At 53.4% G+C, this 16,207-nt stretch overlaps 5 protein-coding genes across 5 annotated transcripts; 3 read left to right on the top strand and 2 right to left on the bottom strand.

The window, feature by feature from the left end:
* Positions 1 to 804: 804 nt before the first annotated feature.
* On the top strand, positions 805 to 1,744 carry CTRU02_205257 (tubulin-tyrosine ligase PBY1-like protein 1; the record flags this gene model as incomplete). Its single annotated transcript, XM_036722555.1, has 2 exons — positions 805 to 816; positions 905 to 1,744. The coding sequence occupies 2 exons, from the start codon at positions 805 to 807 to the stop codon at positions 1,742 to 1,744; spliced, it is 852 nt and encodes a 283-aa protein (XP_036585452.1).
* A 118-nt stretch (positions 1,745 to 1,862) lies between these two features.
* On the bottom strand, positions 1,863 to 2,849 carry CTRU02_205256 (uncharacterized protein; the record flags this gene model as incomplete). Its single annotated transcript, XM_070204527.1, has 3 exons — positions 1,863 to 2,124; positions 2,145 to 2,338; positions 2,403 to 2,849. 3 exons carry the CDS (start codon positions 2,847 to 2,849, stop codon positions 1,863 to 1,865), a joined length of 903 nt encoding a protein of 300 aa, XP_070061631.1.
* Positions 2,850 to 4,151: 1,302 nt separating this feature from the next.
* On the top strand, positions 4,152 to 4,670 carry CTRU02_205255 (UPF0145 domain-containing protein; the record flags this gene model as incomplete). Its single annotated transcript, XM_070204526.1, has 2 exons — positions 4,152 to 4,292; positions 4,314 to 4,670. The coding sequence occupies 2 exons, from the start codon at positions 4,152 to 4,154 to the stop codon at positions 4,668 to 4,670; spliced, it is 498 nt and encodes a 165-aa protein (XP_070061630.1).
* A 1,168-nt stretch (positions 4,671 to 5,838) lies between these two features.
* Positions 5,839 to 8,696, top strand: CTRU02_205254 (dipeptidyl aminopeptidase b; the record flags this gene model as incomplete). The annotated part of the gene is made up of 2 exons (XM_036722551.1): positions 5,839 to 8,524; positions 8,590 to 8,696. 2 exons carry the CDS (start codon positions 5,839 to 5,841, stop codon positions 8,694 to 8,696), a joined length of 2,793 nt encoding a protein of 930 aa, XP_036585448.1.
* Positions 8,697 to 9,655: 959 nt separating this feature from the next.
* On the bottom strand, positions 9,656 to 14,892 carry CTRU02_205253 (clathrin heavy chain; the record flags this gene model as incomplete). The annotated part of the gene is made up of 4 exons (XM_036722550.1): positions 9,656 to 10,012; positions 10,065 to 14,297; positions 14,363 to 14,734; positions 14,806 to 14,892. The coding sequence occupies 4 exons, from the start codon at positions 14,890 to 14,892 to the stop codon at positions 9,656 to 9,658; spliced, it is 5,049 nt and encodes a 1,682-aa protein (XP_036585447.1).
* Between the last annotated feature and the right edge of the window lie 1,315 nt (positions 14,893 to 16,207).

Below are 16,207 nucleotides of genomic sequence, written 5' to 3'. Positions count from 1 at the left end.
GTGGGTGGCTTTCCAACGGACTTGAGGTTAAGGTACGTAAGACTGGTATCTAATCTACCGCCTACATATCTAAGGTAAGTGCACTTTCCACTCTGACACTGAGCGCCTGCCTCAATACCCAATACCCAATTACCTCTTTCCTAGAACACATTGTACCTTGAAAGGTAAAAAAAAAAAAAAAAAAAAACAGAGTAAGCCGCAGCAAGACAGGGCGCAGGCTGGGCAACTCGCAAGGCGCACTACTCAGGATGCCTCGTTTTCAATTCCGCGGCCTTCTATGGCTTGCAATCCAGGCTGAGGCATTATTGTAACAACTTCTGTTCTACTCTTTTGGCCTTAGCCTATTATTCATCCCGGCCGATTCGCAAGTGCCGCATCTTCAGCGGGTCAAGCTCATGGAGCGAATGATTCACACACGCACTTCCAGCGGATAAAGTCATGACCGCACCTCGAAAGAGTCAGACTGAGAGCCCACTTGACCAGGCTTCGACTTCTCCAAGCTCCTTCAAAAGCAAAGTTACTTCCTCTTCCAGCGACCGGGAGCGTCATAGTCTCTCCTAGATGTAGTCTGGTCTGCGCTCATACACCCCGTACACCGCCCTGTACACCTGAAGTCTTCGCCTGGCTGCCTGCTCTTGGCCTTGGTTGCCTTGTTTTCCCTTTATCCCGCGAACCCTACTCAGCCTCGACGTGGTTTCACACCCAGTCTTATGGGAACGCAGAGTCTTTTTATCACCAAAGTGTCAATATCTGTCTGCAAAGACAAGGTCTCATCTCCCAAAAGGACCTCGGCGACTTGCCAAAATGCGCCTCATGGTAATACCCTTTACCTAACCACGATATGCATCTTGACCACCGCATACTATGACGCATAATCGACCGGACACTAATGCACTGCCTGTAGGTAGTCAACGACGACGGTCCGCCGTCGTCCGTTTCGCCCTACCTTGCTCTCTTTGTCGGCGCTCTGCACGACGCAGGCCACGAGACCGTCGTTGTCATTCCTGATCGTCCGCTCTCCTGGATCGGCAAAGCCCACGCCGTTGGCAAGACCTTAACCGCCGCAAGCAGATGCCCTGCCTCCTTCGCTGACAAGACCTGTGCCGTTCCCGGCTGCGCCGAGACTGAGGACCGCCAACACCGCTGGCTTGTTGTAGACGGCCCGCCTGCTAGTTGCACTCAAATTGGTTTGTTCCATGCAGGCTTCGCCCCTTCAGATTTCGATCTGGTCGTCTCGGGCCCGAACCACGGCCGCAACGCAAGTACCGTGTATGCCCTTAGCAGCGGCACTGTGGGCGGCGCCATGGAGGCAGCGCAGTGTGACAAGCGGGCCGTGGCACTCAGTTTCGGTAGCAAGGAGCCGCAGCCTGATGAAGTCATCCAAGCTGCGTGCGTGCGAGCCGTTGCGGTGATTGGGAATCTGGTCAGGGACTGGCACCCGGAAGTCGAGGTGTACAGCGTCAACGTGCCGATGCTGGCCGATATCGAAGATCGCCCGGTGAGAATAACAACTACTGCACAGGGACGCTGGATCACGGGGGGGTTATTCAGTCCCGTCGCCGCCGATCCTGAGAAGCTGGCCATCTCAAGGACGTACCAGTTTCGGTGGGCACCACAGCTGGCCGATATCAAGCGTCAAGCCGAGGAGAGTCCCGAAGGCGAGGATTTATGGGCTTCGCTCAATGGTGTTATTAGTATCTCGCCTCTGAAAGCAAGCTTCACTGCAGTCGATATCCAGAATTGATCTACAAGGCTCTCGCATGACTAACGGGCCCAGTTTTACAGTGATTTTACGTTTTATAGTAAACATGAGATCATAGACATAGAGAAATAGATGAATAGACAGGCCTCGGCCACCAGATTCAGGTAGACACACAACCGTTGGTGCTATCTTCAATGAAGATGCCTCCATAGATCTGACCTTCGTCCAAGTTACTCGACTGGTACCCCGAGTTAACAACGTCATCGGTTCCTGTGGGTTTCTTCAGAATCCCAATCTGGTATTGGCCGTTGCCCGCGAGATTGGCTGAGATGGCCTCGCCTTGCTTCTCGAGGGGTGCGTCCTCAGCCGAGTACCAAACCTGAATTGTACTGAGGCACGTCAGTATCTCTCTCGCGTTTTCTCTCTGCGACCAAAGGCTTACTTTTGATCAAAGTCCAACGTCAATGCAAAATTCTGCCACGAGCCGTTTGCCTCCATGGGTGTCGACCAAAGCTGCTTGTTATTTCGATCCAGGAGCTTAAAGGTGTCCTCGGCCAAGCCCGTCTGGCCGATGATGGTGCCGACTTGGAAATTGAACTGGTTCGCATCGTACGCCGCCGTCTCGTGCCAGACATTCTTGGTCAAGCTCAGTCAGCCAACTCATACTTAGGGTTCAAGGCATGCCTAGAATTCAACGTACGAGGTACTCATGCGTCAGATTCAACGGCCTCTCTAAATCCTGCTTCACGCTGAAATGCAGCGTCTTGACCCCCACATTCGCGGGGCTGCCGTTGTTCGCGTCCTTGCTAAACTGCAATCCCGCCCGCCGGAAACCACGCTGGTTCATGAAGATGCTCTCGTCGGATATCGTCACCTCCAGAGCTCGCGTGTCCGAGTCCTTATCGAAGCGGGAGGGGCCGGTATCCGGAAGGACAATGATATCGGACCACAGAAGGTTCGCGCCCTTGACGTACGAGGGGTTGAACGGGTTCCAACCGCCGCCGGAGGCGACATCGAAGTCGGCTACAAGAGCGTTGGACGGAACTCTGCCATCGAAGACCAAGGGGCACCGAATTATCGAGCGGCATTTCAGGGGCTTGGACAGCGCCTGGGCCGCAAGGAGGGTTAGGATTGTTAGAGCGTACATTCTGGTGGTGATAATGGCTCTGCAAGAAGGCCAGAGGTATGTAAGTGAAAAAGCCAGACTTTCACTCGGTAAAGGAAATATAGCCATTTTTGTGGCCATTTTCGACACACGGCAAATAGAATGGCAAATTAGAACCTCCGTATAATGTCCTAATCCAACGACGGCGGTCTGACTCCGACGACGCGGGATAGCTGCGCTTTCATCCTAGCGAATGGCCATATCCTCGTTCCCTGGTGGTTGGGTTACCCCGCCAATCTCGGAGATCTGCTCTTCGCGTCGCATCGTGTAAATGAATTGCGTTTTGGAGAAGCTGCTGGGATCGCTGAGCCGGAACCGAGTCCTATTTGTCGTTTGCTCTGAGCGGTCCGGGTAAAGTCGTCAAGTCCCGATATTCCGCCCGTAAGCCGTTTGGCTAGTTGCTCATGGAGAGGAGAGCCAGCGAGGCCAAAGTCGTTCTCCTATGGGCACAGAGACCGCGAGAACCCTGCATAACGAATGTCAACCAGCAAGGCTGCCCTCTCCAGTTCGTCTTGCGCATGGCTGCAAACGGAGACTGCTCGGCGGGGACCGGGAGACAATTGAGCTCGCTGAACAAGACAAACAGACAAGATGCCAATAAAAGCACAATTTCGACAAGTAGGAGTTGCCGATTGTTGCTTGGATGAGGATCAATTAAACCCTCAAAAGTGCCGTGCGAAGCTTTTTCCTGAAGCACGCGACTGCTCAAAAACATCGCATCTCGCGGCGGCTAGGCACTTGACATCATCTTACACACGAACAAGCCCGCATCCCAAACCGAAGAATCCCGGTGAGCACGGAAATACAGGGGATCGCAAGGCTCGATACCGTAAACCACCGATCAGCTGTCTCACCCGCTCAGTAGTGCCCTGCCAAGAGCCACCGGACAGCCTGATCTGGGGCGCGGGAATGCACTAGCCACTCGGGACCGTCGTTTCTGCCTCTCGTCGATGCAGATACGAAATACGGTTCGGGGCGGGGCCAATGGCGAGACTGCGCCTGCGCCGGGTGGGGCCGATTGTGATGCCCGACTTACCAGCTTGTTGCTGGCCTCATAGTTTTACAGCGAGGAAAGAATAGAGACGTGAGGATATTCCTAAAGGTGAACATGTTTTTCTCTCCATGGCGGAGAAGTATATAAGCATCCTGGATTCTAGGCCCTGTGGTAATCTTTGGAGCTGTACCTCATCCTTTTTGCGAACATAAACAGACTACTATCGCTTTACCAGCATATCAACAATAGCATTACTCAAGGCATCGCCTTCACTTACAAACTTTACCATCATGAGCTTCACTAGCAGAAAGTCCGACGCCAAGATGGACGATGTCGCCCACATCCCACCTGAGCTGTCCGACCTCCACTGCTTTACCGAGACCGGCGGCGTCATCACCACAAGTACATCTCACTCACCACGAGACTCACCAGTAATAGATGGCAGCTAACAGTTACTCACAGCAATGTTTGACATCCCGGGATACCGCGTCGTTCGCACCCTGGGTGCGGTATACGGTCTCTCGGTACGATCTCGCAACATCGCCGCGAGCCTGGCAATGGTAATCAAGTCGTTGGCGGGCGGCGAGCTGCGGTGGTTCACGACGATGCTTTACAACTGCCGCAACGATGCGCTGGGCCGCGTCGTCAACGAGTGCAAGCAGCGCGGTGGCAATGCCATCATCTGCCTGCGCTTCGACGCTGCGGACCTGGGCGGTTATGCGCAGACGTGCGCCTACGGTACTGCGTGCGTGGTCGAGAAGATTCACGATGACGAGGCTGTTGCGCCGCAGCTTACTCACCATCACTAGAATGTGTGAGCTGGATGGATGAGGAGAGGGTGTGTTGTAATGGTTTCAATTGCGTGTGGTTTGGGGGGGGGGGGGGGGGGGGGGGGGACGTTTAAGGGTGTCGATGCGAGGTTGATACCACTTTGTATTTTTTCCCTTAGGCTTGTTTTCATAGGTGTTTTGAAACTCGATAGACGGTGTTTAATGATTTTGAGTGTTTTTACATCAGCTTTCCAGAAAAGTAATTGAGGATTGGCTCAATGAGAATCAGTCAGCATTGAGCTATATATGTTCTCATGAAAATACTTTTTGTTCGAGTGCAAGTGGCAGTTCTCATTGACTGTGCAAACGAGACTTCTCTTTTCCAACTAATCAAGACCAACCAACCTGCCTGAAATGGCCTTCAGAGCGGTCTTGCATCAAGCCGAAATCCTTCTACAAGGGCCGGCAGCTGCTCTGGGCACGATAAGGCATAAATATGCACTGCTACCCCTTCCAGCGGGGCAGGCCCGTGCAGAACCCGTCAATCAGGTGCAGCAGTTCGCAGTGCGCTTAGTGTGATTACTGTAGCTGGTCTCGTCCCAAATGCCCGGCTAACACCAACTGGGAATGTAACAATTGAAACGGGCCAAGTCCACCCTGCCGCACTCCGCATCCGTGAATAGAGCTCTTCCGTTCCATTGGGAGGACACGCACTACCGTGTACTACGCATTTTGGAGGGGGGCCCTGCAGCAGCACCGCGACACTAAATTCCAGGCCAGCTAAGCCAAATCCACCCGCCACCACTAATCCCCCTCCGAACAGATCCCCCAGACCAGGGGTCCGCCGCCGAAGCATACGAACTCCAACTTTCCAGATTGCCCTTTGTTTCCGAATCCCAGCAATAGTTGGCTCGCCACTCCACGATCTCTCCCACCTACAACAAACACACACGCACACCCCCTCCGGCGCCCTTTGACCCTCTCTACCTTTACCCTTTCCCCCTCTTCTACTTCACATCCGTCTCGAGACTACGCTCCGATCCATGGGGTGTCGTCGCGTCCTTCCAATTCCAAAATAGGGCTGAAGCTGCCTCGAGACAGCATGCCGTTTCACGTCATAACCAAATCCAAGTAGTTTCGATCCCATCTTTTTCCTCTATCCTCCCTTGGCTCCATATCAGGGCCCGCCGAGGCATCAGTCTTTACAATGGCCGCTCCATCCGTCGCTACCGCCTCTCGTCAACCGACCGACGCCGAGGACAACAGGATGTCCCACGAGTCGTCCATCTCGAGTGTTTCCACCACGAGCCTCGTTTTCGAACGCCTGCACGAGCAGACTGAGAAGGCTGCGTACTCCTCTTCGTCCGCCTCCCAAAGACGCCGCACTCCGTCTACCTCCCGCCCTGCCTATGCCGACAATCCCGACGACTTCGACGACGAGAATGACGTTAAGGAATCCGATACGAATGACCCCGAGACGGGGCCGTTAATGGCATCTACCGGCGTAGGCCGCCGCGTCGGCATGGACCGCGGGCTCAAGAGGGGGCTATTGCTGTTGGCCGCCGCCTTCATCTTCGCATGGGGAACTGCCCTGTTCGTTTTTCTGTCCAACAAGTCTTATAAGCACGGGAGCCAGGTCGACCACGACCCGTCGGCCACACAGCGCGGGTCCGGAAAGCCGGTGACGCTGGACCAGGTTATGTCCGGTTTCTGGTCGCCGTACTCGCACTCGATTAGCTGGATTGAGGGACCGAACGGCGAGGACGGATTGTTGCTTGAGCAGGGCGCCCGGGGCAAGGACTATCTCGTCGTGGAGGACGTCAGGTCGGGCAACAAGGAGGCTCGTCAAGTGGCTGTTGATGTTGTCCAGAGTCGCACGCTTATGAAGAACCCCTGGATCGACTACAATGGCAAGCAATTGACGCCATTCGAGACCTGGCCAAGCAAGGACATGAAAAAGGTGCTGGTCGCGACCGGCCGCCAGCACAATTGGCGCCACTCCTTCACTGCACTGTACTGGATCTTTGATGTCGAGACTCAGACTGTTGAGCCGCTCGATCCTGAAAACGACTCCGGCCGGGTACAGCTTGCGACTTGGAGCCCGCAGAGCAATGCCATTGTCTTCACAAGAGACAACAATCTCTACTTGAGGAATCTGGATAACAAGAAGGTGACACAGATCACCAAGGATGGTGGCCCCGAGTACTTCTATGGTATCCCTGACTGGGTGTATGAAGAGGAAGTCTTTGCCGGCAATAGCGCGACGTGGTTTTCTCAAGATGGCAAGTTCATCGCTTTCTTGCGCACGAACGAAACGGGCGTCCCGGAGTATCCCCTGCAATACTTCCTTTCTAGGCCAACCGGCAAGACGAAGCCTCCCGGCGAAGAGACGTACCCCGACGAGAAGCGCATCAAGTACCCTCGTGCGGGCAGTCACAACCCTGTAGTGGACGTGTTGTTCTATGACGTAACGCGAGGCGACGTCTTTTCAGTTGACATTTCCGATGCATTCCCCGACGACGATAGACTCATCAACATGGTCCTGTGGGCTAACCAGAAGGTCCTAATCAAGGAGACCAACCGTGTAAGTGATATTATGCGGGTGGTCCTCGTTGATGTCGTAGCTCGCACTGGCAAGACAGTAAACACTATCGATGTCGGCAAAATCGATGGTGGATGGTTCGAGATTTCTCACGAGACCCAATTCATTCCTGCTGATCCAGCCAATGGAAGGCCTGAGGATGGCTACGTCGATACGGTTATCCACGACAACGGCGACCACATTGCCTACTTTTCCCCGATGGACAACCCTAAACCCGTTTACCTTACCTCGGGTAACTGGGAAGTCGTGGACGGCCCCTCTGCAGTCGACTTGAAGAACAATCTGGTGTACTTCGTATCAACCAAGGAGTCTTCAATCCAGCGCCACGTCTACAGTGTCCACCTAAACGGCTCCGATCTCAAGCCCTTCACCGACACCAGTCTAGAGAGCTACTACGGCATCTCCTTCTCCAGCGGCGCAGGCTTCAGTCTTCTGTCCTACTATGGCCCCAAGGTCCCCTGGCAAAAGGTCGTTAGCACGCCTGGCAACCCCGTTAAGTATGAGCACATTGTTGAGCAGAATACTGAACTCGCCGAGAACGCCAAGAAATATCAACTTCCCATCCTCAAGTACGGCACCATCAAGGTCGACGACGTTGAGCTCAACTACGTGGAGCGGCGTCCGCCCCACTTCAGCGAGAAGAAGAAGTACCCCGTTCTTTTTCAACAATATTCCGGACCAGGTTCGCAGTCTGTGAGCAAGAAGTTCTCCGTCGACTTTCAGTCCTACATCGCCTCCGCGTTGGGCTACATCGTCGTCACCGTTGACGGCCGCGGCACGGGTTTCATTGGGCGGAAAGCGCGCGTGGTTGTCCGCGAGAAGCTTGGACACTGGGAAGCCCACGATCAAATCGCCGCCGCGCAGAACTGGGCTGCCAGGAAGTACGTCGACCCCTCCCGCATCGCCATCTGGGGCTGGAGTTACGGCGGCTTCAATGCGCTCAAGACGCTCGAGATGGACGGCGGCCAGACCTTTAGCTACGGTATGGCCGTCGCGCCCGTCACCGATTGGCGGTTCTACGACTCCATTTATACCGAGCGCTACATGCGCACACCACAGCTGAACCCCGACGGCTACAAGCAGACGGCCATCACCAACGTCTCGGCATTGGCGGGCAATGTGCGCTGGTTGATGATGCACGGCGTCTCCGACGACAACGTGCACTACCAGAGTACCCTTACGCTCCTAGACAAGCTCAACCTCGAGGGTATTGAGAATTATGACGTTCATGTTTTCCCCGATAGCGACCATGGTATTTACTTTCATAATGCGAACAAAATTGTTTACGATAGTAAGTCTCACAATTCCTCCTGCGCCCTATTTTCCCCGTAGCTGTGGCTAACAAAATCCACGCAGAACTCAGCAACTGGCTCATTAACGCCTTCAACGGGGAATGGCTCAAGATCACCGACGCCAAGCCCGTGATGGAGCCTAAAGAAAAGGAACGTAGCCTGACCGCATAGATCCCAGTGTGTTTGTGCGTGTGTGTGTGTTAATCTAGCCGGCTTCAATCCATAGAAAGAGCAGACCAACATTAAAAAAAAAATGAGAGGAGTCCTGGGGTTTTTGATCCTGTTTTTCATGAATACTTTGTTTCAACTATTGTACGGCATGTTAGAACGGCATGGCATGTAAGGAAAAGACGGATGGGGTTTCATATATATACACTAGTAATAGCGATAAATCACCTTTTGCGAATTCAGCATTGGGTCATCTGCGTGTCCTTATTTTTTTTTTTTTTGGCTCTCAGTTTTCGGGTTTCAACATGTCATCTCATTCAAAGTGATACCTGGATGGCACCCTACCGCGATCCTAAGCCATTGCCATATCCCGCCACCATCAGATCTTGCGACTATTGTAGGTACCGGCGGGATCCATGTCTTTGACTCAGACCTGGATCGCTAGACATTAGTTGCTGGGTCACTGCCATTATAGAATTCCACGAGACCAGGTTACGACACGTCAAGTCATCAGATGCTGTCCCGTCACTACGCATCCTGCACATGAGTATTCATAAAAAAAAATCAACATCAATAGACTATCATACAGTTGTGGGCGCAAGCTTCAGGCTCGCAATATCCCTAAATCGGTAATGGCGAGTCTAGGTTCGTTTGTGCAAATAATGAAACTCGCACATCTCCATTGTTCCCTCACATAACAGTCATCCGCCTGCCTGAAAAGCTCATCCGTCCAGAGAGCAAAGAAGATACGATTACAGGGTACCCTCGGATAACACAACGCCTCCGTCCGCGTTCGTAATTTTTTTTCTTTTTGGCAACTAGCACGTCGGTCTGAGTGCTAAATATCTCATGTCGCCTGTAGCCATAGGATGTGGCGACATGGACAACGGTTGCTGCCACAGTTGCTGCTGCTGCTGCTGCTGCTGAGGCACATACGTCCAACAATAAATGGGCACCCTCGTCTAGAATCCAAAGCCAGTGGGCTGAGGTGCGAATCCGTTTGTCTGACCATATGGCGCAGGAGAGCCACCGCCCATGCCGCCGGGACCGGCGGTGATCATGAGACGGTTGCCACCAAGAATAGGAGTGTTGTCCTCGTCCTTCTCCTTCTCCTTCTCCTTGCTCTTGCGGGCCTCGTTGTCGGCCTTGAGGGTCGCCAACTCCTTAGTTTGCTGGCACAACATGTTGATCATGTAGGGCATGGTAAAGTCGTTGAGGCCGTGGCGCCAAGAGATCTCCAACACCAGATCGGGGCGAATGAGATCGTAGCAGGAGTAGAGCATACCGACGTAGCACTCGCGGCTGCCAATATCGACGAACTAAATGTGACGTTAGTAGATGTAGAATTTCTTCAACAACATGTGAACTTACGTATCGGAGCAGGTCCTCCACAACATCGGTCTTGGCTGAGATGGCGGCGGTTTCGATGGCATCCTTGAAGAGCTTGTCTTGCTTGGAGAGGGCAATGGACTTCTCCCACCGCTTGTTCTTGCGGTAGATGCTAGCAGCAATCTGGCGGAAGAAAATCAAATCGTGCTTCTCCAGGCGAGCAGCAAGCTCAACGGGGTCGTAGTTGTCGTAGTTCTCAACAGAGTCCCGCAGAGTCTTGTAGTCTTCCTCTTCGATCAAGAGGTCGTTGATGGCGTTGTTGACAGTACGCTTGTTCTGTGACTGGACGTTGATGAGGAAAGGCTTGATGAGCGGCAGGTTGTCGCTCTTCTCGAACATCTTGACAACACGGTTGACATCAATGCGAGGTGTAAGCGCCTGAAGGAGATCAGTAAGCAGAGAGGGGTGCTGCTCGAGGTAGAAGTTGATGGCGCGGTAGTAGATCTCCAAATTGGCCACCTTGACAACGATCTCCTTGAACTGCTGGTGCTCCCACGAGTTCTCGGGGCGCTCAATGACAGCCAGAGCAGCATTGTCAAACTCATCGTAGTGGTAGTAGCAGAAGACCAGTTCGGGCCAGAGGTTTGCCTCCTCGCAAGCACGGATGATCTTGGGCAGGTTCATTCTGCTCCAGAAAAGCTTCAGATGCTCCATCAAACGCTCGGGATGATACTTGGAGAGCGCGATACCGAGCTCAGTGAACATACCCATGTGGGCACGCTCCAGACCCAAGCCCTGTTCCAAAAGGCTGATGAGCTCATCAAAGTATCCGTTGCGCTCGTACTGCTTGACAAGAGTTTGAAGCTGCTCGGCATCAACAATAAGGTTAAGACCGCAGATCTGGGCAAGGCGGAACTCCTTCTTCTCAACACAGGCCTCGTGCACCTGCTTCCAGACCTTGATGTTGTTGGCCTTACGGGCGCACTCAACAGCAGCCTGGTACTCCTCGAGGTGGACAAGAGTAGTAGCCAGCTTGGCCCAGTTGGAGATGCTGGTGTAGAAGATCTTGGAAGCCTGGTAGAGACCCTCCTCATAAGCCTTGTCTCCAGACTCCTCAATGTTGGCAACGTTAGTGCCACGAAGGAAGTCCTCCAGCTCGCCAAGCTCGTCCATACGGGCATAGCAGAAGGCTAGAGCGGTGTCGATAGCCGGCTCACGCAGCGTCTTTCTTGCCATGCGCAAGTACTTGACGAGATCCTCATTCTTGCCGGCGTGAACAGCAGTCTCGATAACTTCCTCGTAGTTCTTGGGGTCCTCGGCCTTGATGTAGGACTCAATAGAGTCGCTGACGCGGAGACCGTCGAGCTGTGCCTTGGCGACCTTGCTCCAGACCTCGGGAAGATCAACCTCCTCAGCGTAAGCCTGGGCACGGTCAATGCTGACGACGTTCTCAACTAGAACGTTGACGGCGGCGGACTTGTCGCCAGTCTTCTTAAAAATCTCGAAAGCCTCCTCGTGGAGACCGACGTCGATACAGGCGGAAGCAATATCGGGAGCGCTGAAGTTGTCCAGACGCTGAATGTAGTCCATAACCTTACCCTTGTCGGCCTTGGCAGCGGTAAAGAGCAGGAGGTTCTGGAGGTTGGCGTTGTCGCTAAACGGCGAAGGCTCGAGCACAATCTTCTCAAGCAGCTCAATGAGCTCCAGAGGAAGGTCGCAAGCCAAGAAGGCAGCAACAGCTTCAGAGACCTTGGAAGGGTCGGTAGACTCAGGGACAGCAGTAGCGTTCACCTGGTCGATGACAGAGCGGCGGTGAATGTTGTTCTCGCTAAGCACAAAGGTCCAGAGCTCGCGGTCAGCCCGCTCGAGCAGGTAGCGGGCCTGGTTGCGGTACATGCCATTCTCGTTTGTGATGTTGACAAGCTCAAGGTCGTTCTGACCCTTGGAGTAGGCAATGAAGGCCAGGTTGGGGTCGCGCTTCTCGCAGTACTTACCGACGACCAAAGTGTCGTATTGATCGTTCTCCTTGAGGAACTTTTCGGGGTTGTTGTTGGAGTCGATGTAAATCTTGGCAAGAGCGTTGTAAACAGCCTGTTGCTGGTTACCGGCGGCCAAGGTCGCCTCGAGGAAGGGCAAGAGGAGCTTGAGGCGGTTGCGCGTCTCAACCTCAGACACAAGCTCATCAATGGGAATCGAGGCGGGGTTGACGGTCGACAGGAGGTTCTTGATAATGCTCTCGTCGCAGTCGACGTCCAAGAGGCCGCCAATGACGGCGGGCGTCCGGCTAGGGTTGACGCGCTGGACGTATGTCTCAATAGACTTGAATTGCTGTTGCTGGTAGAGGTAGAGAACCAAGTCGTGGACGAAGTTGAAGCGGTCGCAAACAATAATAAGAGGAAGCTGCTCCTGGAGCTTGGCCTCCTTCAGGAAGTTCTTGACCTTCTCGGCGTTGTAGTAGTTGCTGTCTCTGCAAATGCGCTCAACCTCGTTGAACTGGCCCATCTTCGTGGCGGCCTCAATGTACTTGAAGTGGACATCGGGGTCCTCGGACAGGTTGACAATACTGCCGAGGTAGTAGAAAAGACCCTCAGCAGTCTTGTACTTTTCGAACAGGTCAATCAGCTGAACAGGACCGAGAAGATCAGAGTACTTGGTGGCAACTTGAACAACAGACTGCAAGTTCTGGCGGATGTTGTGCTTCATCATGGCGTCCAAGCAGTCCAGGGACTGCTCAACAGACAGCTTGCCGAAGAAACCGGTCAACCAGTCCAGGTTGAAGTTGGGAGTGGCCGCAATGTTGACAACAACACGCTTGACGGCTGCGGGGTCCTCGTAAAGCTCCAAAGCCTTCTGAGCCAAGCCAGCCTGTTCGCAAAGAGTCGCGATCCTCGTCTTGTCGAAGTGCGAGAACATATCGTTTCCGAGGATGGCATCGGCAACTTGCGGGGCGTTCATCAGGTTCATCTCCAAGAGACGAGTCTGAAGGTGGCCCTGGTCAGGTCGGTTGTCCTTGAGAGCATCCAGCAAGAATGCAGTTGCTTGCTGAATCATGCCCTGGGATTGGAAGATGTCGACCACTCTCTCGATATCAACCAGAGAGCCACCCTCGTGGTTTGCGAGGGCTGTGGCGAACTCCGCTCCCTTCTCAGGGTTAACACGGACAATGTGCTGAAGAAGCTGCACATAATCGGGCTGGTAGCCAACCTGGGCGGCGTAAGGCAGGATCTTCTCGAACTGACCCGTCTCCGCAAAGCCAGCAACAACCTTGTGGGGAACGTTGGCCTTGAGATACATGGTAAGGGCCATGTTCAGGTCGTGGGGGCGAACGAGATCACCGAGTCTCTCAGATGCAGTGAGCTTGCCCTCCTTCTGCCACTTCTCCAGCAGGTTAAGACGGTTCTGGGCAAGGACAGGCTGAGCCAGTTCAATAGACTCGTGCTCGTTGAGCGCGCCCTTGTCAAGCAAGAGACCAAAGTATTGCAAGACATACGACATCTGGCCAGGTTGTTGGGGAAGAGCCTTGAACTTCTCGATCGTCTCGGCGGTCCTGAGGAACTGGCGAGGAGAGTTGGCTGCAACCTTGGCCGCTTCCATGAACTGACCGCTGTTGAATAGCTGCTCGAACTGGCGGGCGTACAGATTATCAGCACCAGGGAGGCCAGCTCGTGATGCCATCTTGATAGCCATGTCGGTGTTGGCCGGGTTTTGCAGAAGATAGGGGATGACATTGGCGTCGTCGATCGAGACGAAGAGCACCTGACCCTTGCGGTTGATACCGACGATGCCGCGAGATTCATCGTCAGGGCAGGTCGTAAAAATGGTGTCACTGGAGATGCGGTTCATAAAGATACAGGCAGCAGTCTCGAGGTCATAAACGTGGATGAATCCATACTTGGTAACCATGAAGATGACACCATACTTTTGGGACACCTGCATAGCTACCGGGAAATCGCTAACGGCTTCCGGAGGGAAGAAAATGTCGACCGCCTTTTTCTGGAAAACGGGGTTCGATTCGGCGTGGTCGACCTCGACGATGTGCAGCTTCGCGCCAGTTGCTGTCCTCACAGCGAAAGTGAAGAGCTTGGTATCTGCGGGAGCACCCTCCAGGCGCAGGGTGCCGAAGGCGGCAGCATGACCCTCAATAGCTTGGCTGATACCGCGGTCCTTGGAGTACAGCTGCATGGAACCGACGACGCGGCCCTGTTGTTGGGAAATACCGACGACAACCATCCACTTGCCTTCGGCGTTGGTTCGGTAGTTAATAATTTGGCAGCCCTGCGAGTTAACTGATTAGCTTGTGCAACGGCAAGACGCATTTCGAAGAGGCCTTATGAACGCACATTAAGGTTGGCATTACGCTTGAAAACCTCGACAGGCGCAGCCTGGGTGGCGTCGTAGACGTCCCAATGGTAAACGGCTGAATCTGTAACCAGGCCCAACGAGGTCTCGCTGATCCACTTCCAGTACTGGACATCCTCGTTCATGGTTGTAGACTTGAGTTTTGCCTTCTTCTCAAGGTCGAAGATCTGGAGTGTTCTCGATTGCGCCTTGAGGGCGATGACTTGCTTGGACCAGTGCATAATGGCGCTGTCGGCCTTGATAGGGCGTCGTGTAACATTATTGCCGTTCTTCAGGTCGACGATGACGACTTCGGGTTGGGCAGCCTCGTTCTTCTTTTCCCGGATGCACACAAACGAATCTGACTCCAGTGTCTGGGAAAGATAATGTCAGCGGAAATGATGCCATTGACGATGTGGATAGGTTAGGTCAGGTAGCAACATACGCAGGAGTTGAAGCCGATCGAAGCATCTTCAACACCGGCAGTTTGGAGCTGGATCAGCTCCTGGAACTTGATAGGTAGAGGCGCCATAATGGCGGTAAATGTCGCAGGAAGCTTCCAGATGCAAAACCGTGCCTTTCAAGCTAGGCGTCGTTTATTCCAAGTGGTGGATTAGGCTATCGTCGGGGGTCGCGGGAATTCGTGGCAGGCGACGTGGTGCTGTGGAGTGAGGGAAAGGAGTAAGGAGCTGGACGAGCTTCCTTGCAACCCGAATGAATGCGCAAAAGGCAATTAATGCAGGGAAACAAAGAGCAAAAAGGATGAGATGTGGATTCCGGCTACGATGCACCTCTCAGTGATGGCAATCTGGAGGGCAAACGGTGATGATGGTTTGTTTGGGAGGTGGAGGGAATGGGAAAGATGGGTACGGGATACGTAGTGCGTGTGAGAGAGACGAGAGTGGAAGGTTGGAGATTATTTTAGGTAGGACGTTACCTGGCCTGGCCTGCCCGGTTCCTTCCAGGTTGTTGCGCACTGAACTTGTTGCGCGACACCCAATGGAAGGTGGTGCTTGCACGCTGTTTGCTGTCCACTGCTGGCAGCTGTGCTTGCCGCTCTTGCTGTCCTTAGCCGGGATTTGTGTGGCCTGTGCTTGTGTCCGTACCAGAAAGGTGCTGTCACGTGGTATTCTTGCTGAGGTGGCCGCTTCCAGTTCAGGTTGCAGTTTCCGGAACGACATTTGGCCGGATGCGGGATGACATAATCAACCATGCCCTTGTATCTGTGTTTCCGTGTTTGGACCTGAAGCCATTTCAGGGTCCAAACACTGGGGCGAAACAAGGCGCTATTATGTTGCAACAGTACAGAATATGTTCGCAGGCAGAGGAAAGAATGGAGACTACCCGGGCCTTCCCAATTCTCCCCGAAGTGAGACAATTCTGTCTCAAATACAGTCTGCGCAGGAAAAGATACGGGAAGCAGCACGCGCTTGTCATCTTGAGAGCGCAACATTAGGCATCTATATTGCATGATGTTTTAAGTTGGGACCAAGAGCATCGACATATTACCAGAGAACTGTGTCAACTTAATCTTTACCGCCTCGTTCAGGTCCATGTTGCTGGCAGCTGAAATCAGAGGGGAAATATCAGGTTCATAAGATTCAGCAGTGGTCTAGAAGGAAGTAGAGCCGACAGTGTCTGCGGCCGCAGAGACGACGCTGGGCATGTTGAACCCCCTACCTTCATAGCTATGACTAAGTGACAGTTGCGAATCAAAAAAAAGAGATAAAGTACGATCGATCCATGTGCAGTGAACAGAAAATGATGTGCTGATCTACGGAGCAGGCCTTGAGTGTGTTGTGTGAGTGACAAAGAGAAAATTTTAGTCTACGGGAGGGCAGGCTATT

The sequence above is a fragment of the Colletotrichum truncatum genome (assembly GCF_014235925.2).
Source record: "Colletotrichum truncatum strain CMES1059 chromosome Unknown Contig_0003, whole genome shotgun sequence".
In the NCBI taxonomy this organism is placed as follows: Eukaryota; Fungi; Ascomycota; class Sordariomycetes; order Glomerellales; family Glomerellaceae; genus Colletotrichum; species Colletotrichum truncatum.
The sequence above is the reverse complement of the archived record's forward strand: the minus strand, read 5'-3'. Positions and strand labels throughout refer to the sequence as shown.